The sequence below is a fragment of the Apostichopus japonicus genome, chromosome 20 (assembly GCF_037975245.1).
Source record: "Apostichopus japonicus isolate 1M-3 chromosome 20, ASM3797524v1, whole genome shotgun sequence".
NCBI lineage: Eukaryota > Metazoa > Echinodermata > Holothuroidea > Aspidochirotida > Stichopodidae > Apostichopus > Apostichopus japonicus.
The window spans coordinates 34114397-34130482 of NC_092580.1; the positions used below are offsets into that span (position 1 = coordinate 34114397).

The 16086-nt window shown below is 37.8% G+C and overlaps 1 protein-coding gene across 11 annotated transcripts in view; it reads left to right on the forward strand.

Moving 5' to 3' along the window:
* The window catches only part of LOC139961793 (calcium-activated chloride channel regulator 1-like), a 78475-nt gene that overhangs the window by 25558 nt on the left and 36831 nt on the right, over window positions 1-16086 (forward strand). For all 11 annotated transcript variants that reach the window (XM_071961308.1, XM_071961306.1, XM_071961307.1 and 8 more), the window contains 6 exons: window positions 1683-1828; window positions 11221-11468; window positions 13390-13617; window positions 14443-14607; window positions 15151-15354; window positions 15883-16068. In XM_071961308.1, the coding sequence (XP_071817409.1) occupies window positions 1683-1828; window positions 11221-11468; window positions 13390-13617; window positions 14443-14607; window positions 15151-15354; window positions 15883-16068 (1177 nt within the window). The remainder of the gene's footprint in view (window positions 1-1682; window positions 1829-11220; window positions 11469-13389; window positions 13618-14442; window positions 14608-15150; window positions 15355-15882; window positions 16069-16086) is intronic.

Below are 16086 nucleotides of genomic sequence, written 5' to 3' on the forward strand. Positions count from 1 at the left end.
GCAAAGAAGAAACTAATTCGCCATCATTAACAAACATACTGATAACCCTTAACTGTAAACTTCTTTATTTGCTAGATACATTCAAAACAAACCAATACAGCCATTTTCATTTATTACGAGAAGTATATATTGACATTTCAATTACCGAGATAAAAAAGGTGCCATAAATAATGTCGTTTATCAATTAACGCTTTGTATCACATTGTAGTTATTAAAGTATATTCGACTATATTAGTATCAAGCACTAGACTTTATCTAATGCATAAAATTTCAGTATCTTCTTGTTATACACCGTTCTAAAGTTACAGAACACTGCAGGAACGATATTACTTTGACAAAATGCAAACATTTTGTGAAGAAAAACTAATTGTAAATAAAAACGTAAAGATGCATGATAAAGCTAAGTATGAGATATAGCAACCGAAATGTGAAATAGTGTTGACTCGATTGTCAAATGGAATCTCAAAATGCCAAGTCGACAATAACTCAATTGATACAATTAGCAGCAAATAAATAAAACAAGAACATGTCGACAGATATGTTGCTCAAAAAATTTAAGAAAATATTGTAACATAGGCAATATACAAAAAACAAAAAAATAATGAATTAAAAACTAAGTTGAGAATACAAAGAACCATTTAATTATTTAATTTATTTTTATAACTACAAATTTGAGCCCAAAACAAGTGAATCACTAAAAAAGAAAAAGACAAATGCAAGAACGTTAAAGAAATAAAAAAGGTTAGTGCTGCAAAAGTTATGAAAACTTTCTTATTTGTGGTTAACGCGGTTTCAGACAAGAATGAACAGCAAGACAATTTAGGGCCTTTGGAGTCTGACAATGTTCAACGTTGACAAGTTCAACGTTGGTTTTATTGTGAACGCTTCATAAGCAAGTGACACCGGTAGACAAGGACAAATTGAGTAGGCGGTCTGCTATATCTAAAAGAGGTCCAGTTGGAAAGTAGTACGCATCATATAATAAAATGTGTTTCCTATGCGGTATAGCATAGTTTGCACTATTAATGAAACGAACCAAACAGCGATAACGTGTGTCGTTATGTGTGTATTGTTATCATTGTCCAAACCGACTTTCACTTATTGTTTTCAAGACAACTGATCAAAAAACACATCTTAATACAATATACAAGAATATTATATTAGCAATGAGGTCACTCAACCGCGCGGCTATCGATCAATTTTACACGACAAAGTGTATATTGTCGGCTAGTTTGACAAATCCAAACCAGTTATGACGTCACAGGTTTGAATACAATCTTTATTTGTGTGTAACACCAAATAAAAAAAATGTGCTGCAGTTAAGATTTCTTCAAGATACCTTAGCCATAAACCTTATATTACACATATACAGATGCTGTAGAAATGAAGTTTTTATTTTTTGTTACTGAGTAGATTGCAATAGTTTCCTTTATGTATTTCACATGTGAATACGTAAGTTTGTTTGTTTTTTTTTTTGCTACAGAATGTTCAGCTTTGACCCAAACGAGACTTGTAGTAGTCAATTTGACGCTAGGGACGCGAATGTTGTGTAAACGTACATGTAGGGTTTTCTTTTTCTGCATAAAAGAGCACCAGCAATTTCCACTACAGATCTATCTACAAATTCGAAAGCACTACACTACCCTAACATTTACTCGGAAATAACCTCTCTTTATACTTAGAAATTACCAAATGTTGGAGGATATTAAAAGTTTTCAACAAGGCGAACCTTACGTACTTCAACCGGGAAGCTGTGGAGAAGAGGGGGTGTTCATTGGCCTCGAACCATCTGCCTTAGACACAAACATCTCATGCTGGGGTGATATCAGTGAGTATTTATTATATGAGCTTGACACTTACTCTGTTTACTTATCACCATATAGACTTATACTGCAAATATATTTATCAACGGATACAGCATGTGATGTCTATAATGATGAACTGTTGTCAAGTCTAGTCAGTCCGAGTCTTAGACACGTCAAAGTCCAGGCTATGAACTATGTATATGCACTCTATACCAATTCCACACATCTACCCCGACCCCATCATCCCAACCACACCTCTGCCCCCGCCATGCCTATATATTCTTCAAACGTGTTTGATGTATTCACAGATATATGGATAGAGGTTCGGCATATATTCTCCTAGAGATATGCTATGTAGCCATTGAATATCATATAGACAGACAATGTATGGAAGGAAAGTAAATAGTAAATATATCAGTCAGATGGCCGTTCTCCAGTATGGAAACATTCAGGTGCCCTAGAAATGTCAGTATATCATATGTAGCAACATAATCTAGATGAATGATCCAACCATGCTTTGGAGTACATCTTAAGTTGAAAAATAGGGGAGGCAAAAACATCATCTTGCCACATACCCAACATGTTCTTTTTGCTTATTACTTGTTCTACCTCTAAAAAGCTGTATCCCACCCTACTCGAAGCCTAAAACAACAAGAACTGAATTTGAATGTAAATACGCAATATTTAAGTGTGTATGGAGTGCTTGCAGTATTATGAACTATTTGGTTGTTCATGGTGTTATTTTTTGGGGCGGACAACACACCAGGGAGTATATAAAATTTAAACTGCATGAAGAGAAGGCAAGTTTAGAAGGCAAGTGTGTGGGTTATATTGAAGGAGCTTTATTTGTTTTGTATGAATGCCAAAAGTCAACTAAAAGTAAATCAGTATTGTTAAATGAAGCATGTAACAACATGACAACTAACATAGTTGTGTGTCATTTGTTAAAACCAGTTAAATTAGTTAGGCCAATAACACACAACATGGACACACATGTATACCCAACCATCTGATCAAGCTAAAGTGCAGGTATCACACTGGTTAGTAATTTTCAGTGTAAAATGATGGATACTGTTAGTATTTTAAGCAACTGATACATTAAAAAACAGACACAGTGCATCATATGCACTAATTAACAACTGGGACTCCTGTAAAATGATTAAAATGCATGGTGTTTCTTTCAAACAACTGTATACTGTACCAGCTATGAATATCGGGTGCTTAGTAGCACGGAGAGTTCTTAATTGACGTACTAAAGGATTTGATGGACGATATCTATTAAGTAAACCCCCCAAAACACTCACTTGTACGCGATTTCCAGATGTGTATTACCTCAGAAATAAAATAACCCCAACAAAAGTTATTCTTCTGTTCCCACAAAACGTACAGTTGAGAAGAATCTGACCTGAAGGGTTCTGCCGTGTCAAGTCCGTTGATACCCCTGACATGACAAATTTGTCTGCGTGCATTCAGTTACTTTGTACGCTGTTTGCCATGGACAGGCTAATTCACTGATGAACAACTGGGAGTCCTTTAATATGGTGATTATTGTAATTCTGGCATTTCAATCAAACTTGAATATTTGCAGGCGATATCTTCTGAAGTATGCTAGGCGTCACGTTGGGTCGCCAGCAAGTATTGTGCAAAGGTAGATGAAAGAAATCTCAGGAGAAGATAACCTTACCTTCGCAGTTGGAAGCATGGTTCGCAACGCAATTCCGTATAGTAATAATAATAATAATGAACAGTTCTTATATAGCGCAACTTACGATAAAGTCTCGCCGCGCTGTACTTAACCCTGGTCATTGGTAACTTGTCACTCCTACATACCAAACTTTGCACAATTCAAAAAATCTCTCTTGGGGCACCACAGTGCACCACAGCCACGTGTCCCACTTCCCATAGGGTGCAGCCACAAACCGACGGACGCAACTACATTTACAAGTCACCTCGCAAGTCCCCATTTATACACCTGGGTGAAGAGAGGCAATGGAGATAAAGTGCCTTGCCCAAGGACACAACGCAATCATCTGGCCAGGGCTCGAACCAATAATCCTTAGTTAACAAGTTCACTGCCTTAACCACTTGACCCAACGCATGCATATACACACGTACTGGTGGTTGTGCTGATATATACTAAATTTGACTAACTAGCTGCATTCTCCAGGTTAAAAGGCCGATAGCGGTATTACATGTACAAACTTGCACCACTCAAATTCAAATTCATGTAAGTATTAATAGTCACACTCTTGCAAATTTCTTTTGTAGCCATTTTGTAGTGAAATTACATCTAGAAGCAAGACATCATTCACCAGTAACAATTTATTCTGGTTTAAAAGCTGTTTTGAGTGATATATGAGGTGTGCCGTTGAGACTACTTTGCAAAGCGTACAAGGAGCGGCGGTGGAACGCCGTGACAGGCTCAGAATGAGTTGCCTATGCAGCTAGCCTCTGAAAGTGTTATTGTAAAGAAACTATATGAAAGTTGAAGTTTCAACGTCTAGTCATGCAGGTACCTTAGTGAGGGCGCTTGTGAGCGCCGTGACATACAGACCCTAAAAAGTTGGCTAACAAGTACAAAGCAACAAAGACCGTTAGGGTACTAAAGTCTCATTAGTTCTTGTCTACAACCTCCAAAACAGTTGACCTACATCACAGCTAAAGATAGCATACACCTATAGTATTAAAAGCCCTGTTGACTTACACACTTAATCACAGAAGTAATGTGGTCTCTAAGTCGAGATATAAGTTCTCACTAACTAAACGCTACCCATCATTGGATAGCTGACAAGTTGGCCATTGAATTTCCCGTATCATAACCATACAGATATTTATGCTATGAGAGCCTGAAGTTTTAGCTGTCGTCTTCCCCTACGTTTTTAATATTTTATGTGGTACTTGTGTATCATTACCTAACAGTGGCATAATTTACTTGATTCTTCGAAGTACTGCTTTTTATTATTTGTTACTACATATAGCAGTTTCTTGATTCAAGTAATTGGGTTTTAGCCTGAATTAGCCAGTAAAAGTAGAAGCAGAATCACGTTTGCAATAACACAATCGTAACAAGCAAGCATCATTGATGTACAGTTCGGCATACAGGGTTAGCAGAACTGCAGTATAAGTTACGTTGCATATACTGGACCAAATGTATGGCAGGTATAATTGCTTTTAGCCTTACAATTCTGCAATAAGTCACAGTACAAATCTTGTTAAAGCAGGCATAAATAGCACGTTTGAGTCTGATGTTGTTTTCGAAGAACTTGACTATTCTGGAGCTAGTTAGTATTGAGACCGCGTCGTTTTCTTCGGGTGTACCCCTAGACCTTTCTCGGTTGATTGATTCTAGAGACAATTCAGGAGAACCCAATATGTAACAAAGATCCTGATTACTACTGGCAATCAACAATTTCATTTGGCTGATATTGATGATATTGATGATGACGTATCAAGTATTTTCAGTGCTAAAACTCAGCTTGAACCCAAGTTTGAAGATTTCGTGATATTGAAAGCAGCTAAGCAGATGCTAAATCTACATCAGGAGCGGATCCAGGGGGGGGGCCGACCCGGCCCCGGCCCCCCTTTTTGGAAATCAGTTGCGTTTTTTTTATGTTCCTAATAGGCATAACTTGGTGAAAGAAAAGCCTAATATATATCCAGCTGCTCTTCCCTGAAACGCGATCGTTTTTATTCCAAATTTGAAACTAAGGCAATTATCAGGCCTACGCGACATCACGTCTTAATTAGATACGGCTCAGTACTATAGTGCTGACTATTACTGTCAGGGAAAATCAATGCACAGTTAGCAAGTATATCATAATTATCTGAATGAAAGGCGGTTTTACACTATCTAACGCAACGTAGTCGCCAAGAACCTGAAGTATTTTTAAGGGAGGGCCCGAGGAACATGAACTGATTGCATGCTCCTCGTGGTGAAACATAATTGCACCTATTAGGTGAATTGAGTGTACTGTTAATAGTAGGAGAGACTAGTGTAGGTTCTTATGACCAACTAGACCGGTTTCTGCTCTCAAACTTTATAGGAGGAGCTTCATCAGTAGTAGCCTTTGAATATTTTATATTCGGCCTGGGCGTCTCGTTCTCAAAATGCATCTATTTTCTGTGCACGAGTTTTTATGGACTCATAGTGCAGCTATAAGAGCATCTAAAAGAGCTTCGTGTGAACCTTGAGAGTCAGCTGATTCTTCGTTAGTATGAAACCTTGAGTTAACAAGTAAATCTTTGAGATTTTGGGCCCTTTTGTAGGCTAGAATCGGTTCTTTTGGAAACAGTTTGGATAATTCCGCGTGCAGGGGCGTAGCGAGCGGGGGGGGGGGGGGTGTGGGGGTGTGATATAATAAAATAATTTGGTCGCTGTCGGCAAATTTTGGGTCTGTCGGCAAAAGGAGAAAAGGTGAAGAGAGCGGAAGGGGAAGAAAGAAGGAAAGCTGAATAGAGAAAACGAGAACGGGAGCTTCTTTATCGGTTATTTCGATTTTCCAGTTCTTCATCTGATAAAATCATTCACCAATCCAATCACCCGACGCCTGCAAGTTAAAACCTCTCGGCAAATAACTGATAATGTCACGGCCGTCAGTATAGCTACTGTAGCCAGGCTCAGCTAGGCGAGTGCCAGAATCGCCTGCAACTCAGTGAAAGAAATGGAATTAAAGGCTTCCGTATAGGCCGCAGCCCATGAGTCGTGCTATCGTGTGACAACGTGTTGTTATTATCCTCTGTTCAGAATGACGTCATCGCAGATGTCATTCGTTCTCCGTGGAAAACTTAAGGACACGGCTCACGAATTGTACACAATTTTTAACGTTTCTTGCTTGTATATCAATGAATGTTGTTATTTCTCATTACTGGAAAGTTTTCTGAACATTTTCATCACGAAGTTTCACTATTTCAACGATCGGTGAAAGAGAAAACACAGTTCGATAATTGGTCCCAGTTAATTGTTCTTCTGCCGACTGCCATAAAAATAATATCGAAATGGAAATTCTATGGTGCCAAATTTGAATTAAAATATGCACCAGATTGCATCTAAGGACGTTTCAAAACTAAAAATTTTCCAAAGGGGAGGGGGTGTCCCCCTCCCCTTTGACCCCTCCCCCATTTCAGTCACCACTTCCAGATCCGTCGGCAAATCAAATCCTCCACCCCCCAACAAAAAAACCTTCGCTACGCCCCCGTCCGCGTGTTGCGAGATTAAGTGCCAATGTTTCAAAAGTACATTTTTCAAATGCGTGGTTTTGATATGGGGTGTATAGGTAAGCTTGAACACCATTGGTGGTTCCTTTTGTTTAGGTTTGGTAGTGAGGTATTGCCCACGGTTTTCAAATTTTATGCCTTTCGTGGCTGAGGCAATTTCCTCTTTCTTATAGTTACGGAGTAACAGTTTCTCTGTGAACGCATTCTTTTTCTGTAAGAAATCAGTCTCATTGTTGCATAGACGTGCGTATCGTAAGACTTCCCCTTTAATGAAGCCTTTAAAAGTGGCAAGTGGGTGTGCAGAGTTTCTGTCGAGGTATTGGAAGGTTTCCGTGGGTTTGGTGTAGACTTTGGTGTCTAATAACCCATTGGTTTCAAACCTTGGACCTTTGAAGATTTTCAAATCTAGGTATGTTATCTCGGTGTCTAATATTTCTACCGTAAACTTTAAGAAGCGGTGAATTTCATTCAACCTGTTTACTAGTTGTTCAAATTCCTGAGGTGAACCGTCGTAAAGCAATAGAATTTCATCTCTATAGCGGAGCCATTTTAAGATTTTATTATCTGTCGGTAAAATCTGGTTTTCCAGTCTATGCATGACGATATCACAGATTTCCGGAGAGGCTTGGCTACCCATGGCGCAACCGATCTTTTGTAGATAGAATTGGTTATTGAACTCGAAACAGTTTCTTCTTAAAAATAAGTTCAATTAGTTTGCGCATGGATATGGAAGATATTTTATTAATTCCATATTCGCCTTTTCCGCCTTTTCATAGACTTCTTGACAAGGGCGACGGAACCGGGGGGCGCAGGGGGCACGTGCCCCCCCCCCACTTTTCTTCAGGTTAAAAATGTGCCCTTTTTCTATATAAAAATTGAGGTGTCTCAAGTAAGCAAGAGGCCAGGGAACCAGAATGAACACTCGAGAAGGGCCGTTTCCGGCCATCTGAGGGGTTTGTAAAACCAAAAATTTTCTTGTACGCTCCGCGCCAACTGATGGTGGCGCTCCGCTCAGATAGTCGTGCATAAATCTTTGCAAATCCTGGCTACGCCCCTGACCTTTAATGAATTTCTGTGGGTCAAACTCAAAGCTATTTCGAATGGGAAAAAAATTTGTTAAGATATTAACAAGAAATAAACTCTAATTCGGAAGATTCCTACTTTAGCAACTAGCATGATTTCACCTCATTTTGTCTCAATAGAAAACTTGTTTCTTGTTTCCCAATTTGCACATTGGATATTGCAGTGCTAGTATGCATATTTTTCTTGAGGAGGGGTGGGGGGGGCGTTGATGGAGTGATGTGTATACGCAAATAAGATAATACAATAAGAGATATAAAGGGTACTAAATATAAGGCTGCATCAGTCCAATCGAATTTCTGCAAAGTGCCCTTTGATGTCGGTGCCCCCCCCCCCAGATTAAAAGTGCTTCCGCCGCCCTTGCTTCTTGACATATATCTAATGCCACCTCTTGGGGAGTATTGGTATACATGGCGACGACATCGAGTGTAGCAAGTACTACTGCTTTTGGTAACGGGGTGGCTTCCACAATTTTCAGAATGTGATTTGTGTCTTTCACATAGGTGCTTTGTTTTAATACAATAGGAAGCAAGAAATAGTCCACAAATTCCGTTATTTTTTCGGTCGGTGATCCGTTTCCGCTATAATTATCGGGCCCTCCCTTAATACTTCAGGTTCTTGGCGACTACGTTGCGTTAGATAGTGTAAAACCGCCTACACCCCCCTTTCATTAATAAGTATATCATAATTATCTCATTGAATAATATCTTGTTTTATGTTTTTTCTTGGGGTGAATCTGGTGTCATAATTTTCGCGCAAAAGAAAAAACGAATCGACGCAATAATAGTATATCCATTGTACATGCACTGTTGAGCGTTGTTAAATATGAGTCTATCGAGAAAAAATATGTGCACAAAAAAGCGTGTCTGCAACGTTTCTGGTTTTTCTAGTTTTTGGCGAAATGTTCCACCATTTTGCATCTAAGCACTCACAATTAACCAAAAATTTCCAAGGAGGAGGGGTTTCCCCTCCCCCTTGGAAGACCCCTCCCCCAGGACGCAGATCATTAAAGTGCTACCATCGGGATGTCGGCCCCCCCCCCTTTCTCAAAATCCTGGATCCGCCCCTGTACATGGTGTTGATAAAACGATTTTTCCTGAGCTGTTTGACTTGCTGACCCTTTTGGCACAGGGTAACCATGAATTAAACAGAGATTTTAACATTTGTGAACATAGGCAGTGTCTGCAACACTGTTGTTTGGTGAATATGTGACTTAAAATGTTAAAGACATATGCGAAAGCATTGAAATGAGTTGAAAAGTGCCTCGTTGTGGTAAAGGTTATGGATATGTGGTAAAGGTTATGGTTTGGAACTGCAGTCATTTCAAAAGGACACACAAGGACTTTTTTAATCAAACAGGTTACATATATTTAAACTCTTATCATGTGTGCATGATATGTGGTCGTTTGAAACCAATAACCATGCTTATAGGCAGAGATATATTGCAAACTGAGTTTGCCAATAATTTGCCTCACATGTTCACATCATCTTTGGTGGTCATAATGTCGTTGATTGTCCTCAGTATGATTTAGAAAAAGCTGAACTGTTGAATAAATTCCCCGAATGATTGTAAATAATGCCTCGGTTGAGCCATGCCCCCACTCCTTGTTCATGCCACTGGTCTATATTCGTAGAGTCTCCCCGTCTTTAGTACATATCAGCCCAGCTTGAAAGTTAACAATCCTTACATGAGTATTTTATCTGATGGGAGGGTTATCCAAAGGATATCATAAAATCTTCTTTAATGCTTAAATCCTAAGCTTATCTCAAATACACACTAGTGGGGATCTTGGTTCTCCACTATTGTACATTCTCCTCCAATTTTAAGGCGGAAAACCACACAGTTACACCTTTAAAGTTTCCAACAAAGAGGATCCTCAGTACATTATGTAAATTCCAGTATTTGAATGTTTTTTCCCCCAACGCAACCGATACTCATAGCTGGTACAGTAACTACTGTTCATGTCCTGTAACACAGATTGTCGTGTTACGAGCACAAAGTAGTAATTACTGATGCACGGTTGGGTCAATAACTCTATACAACCGTATGTCCGATTTAGTTCATACTTGAGATGGTGATATGACTATATGTAATGTATACATGTTCTTGACAACAATAATTTTAACGTCATTAAAATTCATGATGGTTAGAGGTTAATGGGAAATTGTCAAACAAAGTGTTCATAAACTTTGTTAACATGATATATATATATATATATAAATATATATATATATATATATATATATATATATATATATATATACATTTATATATATATATATGAATTGTAATGAGTTGGAAAATTCAGAACAGTGAAAAAAACTTCCAACGTCCAGAGGTTCGAAACCAGTAAAGAATGTGGTCATTTCACTGTAGGCATTTGACACTGTATTGAACAATGCTAGTTCTGTTTTGGTGACATTTTGCCTTACTTTAGAGATCAATCATGATGCTAACCAACTCGAAAATCGAAATCATTTGTGAATCCTAAGGCCGGATCTCGATAGAGACACTTTGGACATATTATTAGTACACTAATAATTTTAGTACAGAAGTGCAGAAAAAATACATATGTACCATATTTGCTGTGGAAATAATAAACGTTGATGGACTTGCCAGGACTCGGTCTCAAGCCCATGTTTAAGACATTTGGATGCAAGTTCGAGCCCGAGTACCAATCCGAGTCCACAAAAACTAGATTCAAGTCCGAGTCCGGACTGGGGTACTATAGCCCTGCTATAATGTTTGAAATTTTTGAAACATAGCTCATGAATGAGTTTAAAGTTTTTTGCCTCCGTACCCGATTAGTAGTAGTACAGTAATCGCATTGTTGCAAGTCAGTCGGTATACCCTGTATCATTATAGCGTATAGCGTTCAATAAGAAATATATCAGCTAGATACTAGTACATTCAGCCAAATTCTTACAAGTAGGGGCGAACATATTGAGGGATGTGCGGTTCAACCACCCCCTCCCCGAGATAATCAGAAGGTCAGCCACAAATCGATACCAAGTCGATCTTAATCGGAGCCGATATAAGCAAATATTAATATTGGATGAATATGGTTTCATTTTATTTCTTTGAATCTATTCTGTGTTTTATGCTCTATTATTCATTCAGATAAAACATTTGTCCATCTGTGGGGTCACTTCAGGTGGGGATTATTTGACGAATATGATCAAACAGAATATGGAGTTGCGGAACTGTGTACTGCAGGCATTATCTTCGAAGATGTGGTGATTAGTGGGGATTCTCGAGCAGAAGTCCCTAGCACTAACTATTGTCTTCGCAAGGAGAGATTTTACTATGCAGCCAAAAATAGAGAAAATACAACGGCCTCAATTATGTCCATCAGCGACGCCGATCAGGTAAGAGATGTATCATAAGTATATCTTTTCACAGGTAGTACATTTTGTACATTTTAAGATAGCCGTACATGTGAAGGCGGGAACAGGAGGAGGTTTCTAACACTATATTTATTATATACATCTTGTAAGTGGACGTTTCTTGATGCAATGTTTTTATTGGCAATCACTCGTTGAAAATAACATTAAGGAGGTTGGTAGTAAAATAGTAATATCAATCACTCTAGATTGACACTTGCGTAAGAAGCTAGCAAGAGTCAAGGATTAAGAGGAAGATGTATGGAACAGAAAGCCAGCTTGGTGGTATACCAAGAAGTAGGAAGCTATCAAGGGTCAAGGAGGCAGAGGAAAATATGTGGAACAGAAGAAAGCTGTGTGGTATAATATATATGCTATATAGTTGGTCCGACAGGGACTTTTGAATTGGTTCAAAATATATTTTAAATTCGATGCGAAATCTTGAAGTTTCGATATTTTAGCCTCGAAGCTGTGACATGAAAAGTCAATATTATACGTTTGACACTAAAATGTGTTCATTTGCTGGCACATTTGTTTACTGCAAAGGATCCAGCTGAATATTTAGATAGGTAAACTGTTATAAGCATACTCCTCCCCTACCCCTCACTTTCCCTCAGTTAAAACGTGTGGGTTAGTTCCCACCCTCCCCATGTCCCTACGCCACCCACGAATGTTACAAATTAGACGGCCTAATGCTGCGATCCCAGAATGGACTTAAAGACGCCAAATGAAACGATATACTGAGGAGACGTGATTTAGGGAGAGATAGACAGACAAATAAATAAGACCATTGATAGAGCAAAAATCGGAGCTCATTGATAATGGAGGTGAAAAGGAAAGAAGATAGATATGAGAACATGTGAAGGTGGAAGGAGGAGAAGTGAAAGGATGGAGTAGGTAGAATTATCAGGGTAGGGGTGTTGAGTAACCCACGTGCGTGACACTTGTATACGGACATCGGAATTTGCTATTGGTTATAATCGTTCACTGTAATTGGTGCCTGATCTAAATGCAGAACCAATAAACTAAGCTGCATATAATCCGATTTACAAAAATTCTGCTAAATCCAGCAGAGATCAGTAGGCCTATGTCTATGTGGCTTCACAACCATGCCGACACTCTTCTCTATAAAATAGTTCAAATTCCTGTTACTCATGGTCACCTTCGGTGATCATGCACTGAAGAAGAGCTAGTTTTACTCGAAAGCTCTGCAAAAAACAAACATTGGCTGTTATACTTCCAATCACTTACCTAAATTAAGTAGTGTATCTCACTCGAGATCCAGCCTTTCTCTAAATGCAGCATAGTTGTTAAACAGTTTTCTGTTATTCCTATATATAAATATATATATATATATATATATATATATATATATATATATATATATATATATATATATATATATATATATATATATATATATATATTTATATACATATATATATATATATATATATATATATATATAATATTTATATATAATATATGTATATATAATATTTACATATATATATATATGTATATATATATATATATATATATATATATATATATATATATATATATATATATATATATGTAACCTGGCGTGCAGAGAACATGTTGTCTGCTTTACACCAGATGCCGCGTATCATCATTTCTGGTCAAGTGAAATGATACCATGGAAACAATAACTGTAAATCATTTCAGTTGTTGTAACTTTGTCTTAATATTGGGAACCTCATTGTCATGATTATGGGATTATTAGAATAGGCTAATATCTCCAATATGTTTTATAGGTTAGGCTATTGCTAGCAATGACATAACCAGTGTAATGACTATCAATGGGAAGCATACTCACTCTTTCCCCGGTAATAAGATTATACAAACGTATACAATTTGTCATCGGTTGTCACTCTATCCCTAGATTGTGGACTTTTGCGACAGTGATAACAAAAGCGATGTTCGATCGCTTCACAACCAGGACGCAAACAATCGCCATAATAAGATGTGTAACAAACTCAGTTCAAGGGAGATTATGCGACGTCACACAGATTTTGCTAACGGATCACGTCAGGCCAATGATACTATTCCAAGATTTACAATACTTTTACCCAGAAGAAAAGCGATTTTCATGGAAGACAGCAACACCTGTGTAAGTGACTGACAAACACAATAACGTTTGTAATGTTAAGGTTCACGTATTTTGTCAAACCACGAACTTATTAGTCTTGAAGAGGATAATCATCGTACTTTCAATGTTATCTCAACTTACTCTATCTCTTCAATTCTCAAATAATATATAGTTTATTGCCTGCTGATTGTTATTACGTAACATTCATGAACACTGACATGACTGTATAATGTGTTAATTAATCCATAGTGATTGTCTCTCTTGCAATACAATTTAAAGCGAAAACGAGTTCACACCAGTGATTTTCCTATGCGTCTACAAACGTAGTCTATGTAATACTGTTTATGAAACCAACGCACATGCTCGTTACTGTCCAACTATCATGTCTTAACGATCATTCCGAAGAACTGCCTTAAACTATTGTGATATAAAACAACTAATACTTACGGTCCATGTTATAGTAAACAAGAGTATAACGAGAGGCGCAAATTACGGATGAATGGCTAAATAATTATTCTATTAATTTGTAATTTACTTTCTCTCTGTTACGTACGAAGATTCATTATTGCAACTCGACAACAGGTTTACAATTCGGCTTTGCATTCTGATTTCCTGAATCTTTAGATGAAATAATGTCTCCATATTTGTTTTCGCCTTCAATGACGTCAGTCACGGTTAATCCTGCAGTTTAAATTTCGTTGTCCTTTTCTACCCTTTCGAACAAGATTTACCCGTCGATTAATACTAAAACTTGTTGCAAACGCTTGAGTTGAAGCTAAACTAAGAATTATACAATATGCAATATATGACAGTGAATTCTCCCTTCTTTCCGGTTTACTTGACCAGATTAATGATAGCAACAATACTCTGGATGTCAAGCAACGTAACGAATGTTATTTGTTACGGTCAACTATATCGGTCACCACAAGTCAGAAGATTCATGTATTTCACAACAGTACAAGTTATTGTTTATATGATCATAGAAGAGAAGCAATGGGAGAATGTTTTGATGTAAGTATTAAGTACTTTATTGTCCGTCATTACCCTTGACGAATTTGTTTGACGTCTTTGGCATGTTATCTACTACCTATAACCTTGAGAACAATGGTGGGCTGACAGTTATCTGGGCCCCGGAAAAACGCCATGTCATCCCGCCGACTCCATCAGTGGCATAGCCAGCAATTAAAACGTGACTGGATCCTGGACACTCTTATTTATATTAGATACCATGTTCAGATTTAGCCCGTTTCAAAAACAACCAACACATAAATAGGGTGCTCAATACAAGAAGAAAAGTTATATAACAATCTTACTAAATTTTGGATTTGATTGGCAGGTCATGAAGATTAGTGGTCTCCTATTCTGATCAAGGCCATCGGACGCTGCCAAATTTCCCGACCGTTCAGATCGCCACGGTTAGAAAGTAACTTAGATATGTCCATATGTTACGAATATTGCTCCTGTAAGAAATGTCATACCCTTATCGGCAACGTTTATAGCATGTGCATGATTAACAAATTCACGCTGCAATATGTTTTATTCCAACCATAATAGTACACGGCCGTAGATATGAATAACGATGTCTTGGTGTTCGAAAGTGGTCTGTCCATGTACAAGAAATCACTAACATCAAATGTGAGCTCATCCAAACCAATTTTAATTGCAAAAGAAATCGAAGAAGGATGGCAACATGAATACAAGTCCACTGCGGAGTACATTACCTCTATAAATTATGACGATGTCGAAAACAACACAAGGGTAAGTTCATTTCTATTATTAATATTAAATTGGCCATAAATCCGTTGTTGCGTACATGCAGTTTTTTGTGGGTAACCATCGGCGTCTGGCAATGGAAATCGCTCAGCATGCAGTCGACGGATTGCACCGCTACAGATTTAGTCTTCAATACATATGGCATAAGTTATTAATTATAGACAATATGGACGAAGCCATGACATATGATATCAGTTTTCGAGGCGACAACCATAAATTTCAGTTAAATGTTTTGCATTCAGAAAACTGACGTCATTTTACTTTTACTTTTTAAATCGTCATCGTCATCATCATCAGAGTGAAAATATCTTACTATCAACGATAGTCAAATTTCGGAAATCCTGTATACTTTAACACTTAATATTCTCAATTCTTATCACGCTGGATTTTTTGTTATAGGAACATTGTATCGTTTAGTAATGATTTGACGTTCGTTTCGCCACAACTTTCCAGGTTAGAGTCACCTATATCCTAGAGTCGGAACTCAATGTTGTATAATGTTATACTTTGCAGGTAGAGGTCAACGAATTCACTATTACTGCTGACACGCACTATCCATGGCCCCTCCAACTGGATCGTTTATTGGGTAATGGTAAAATACTATGTCGAATTCAGTGGGATTCAGGCAATATTTCCATACCTGATTGTGAACATGAAGAATGCTTTATATCGGATAAATTGATCGAGATCCGCTATGAGGTGAGAGTTTGTAAAAAA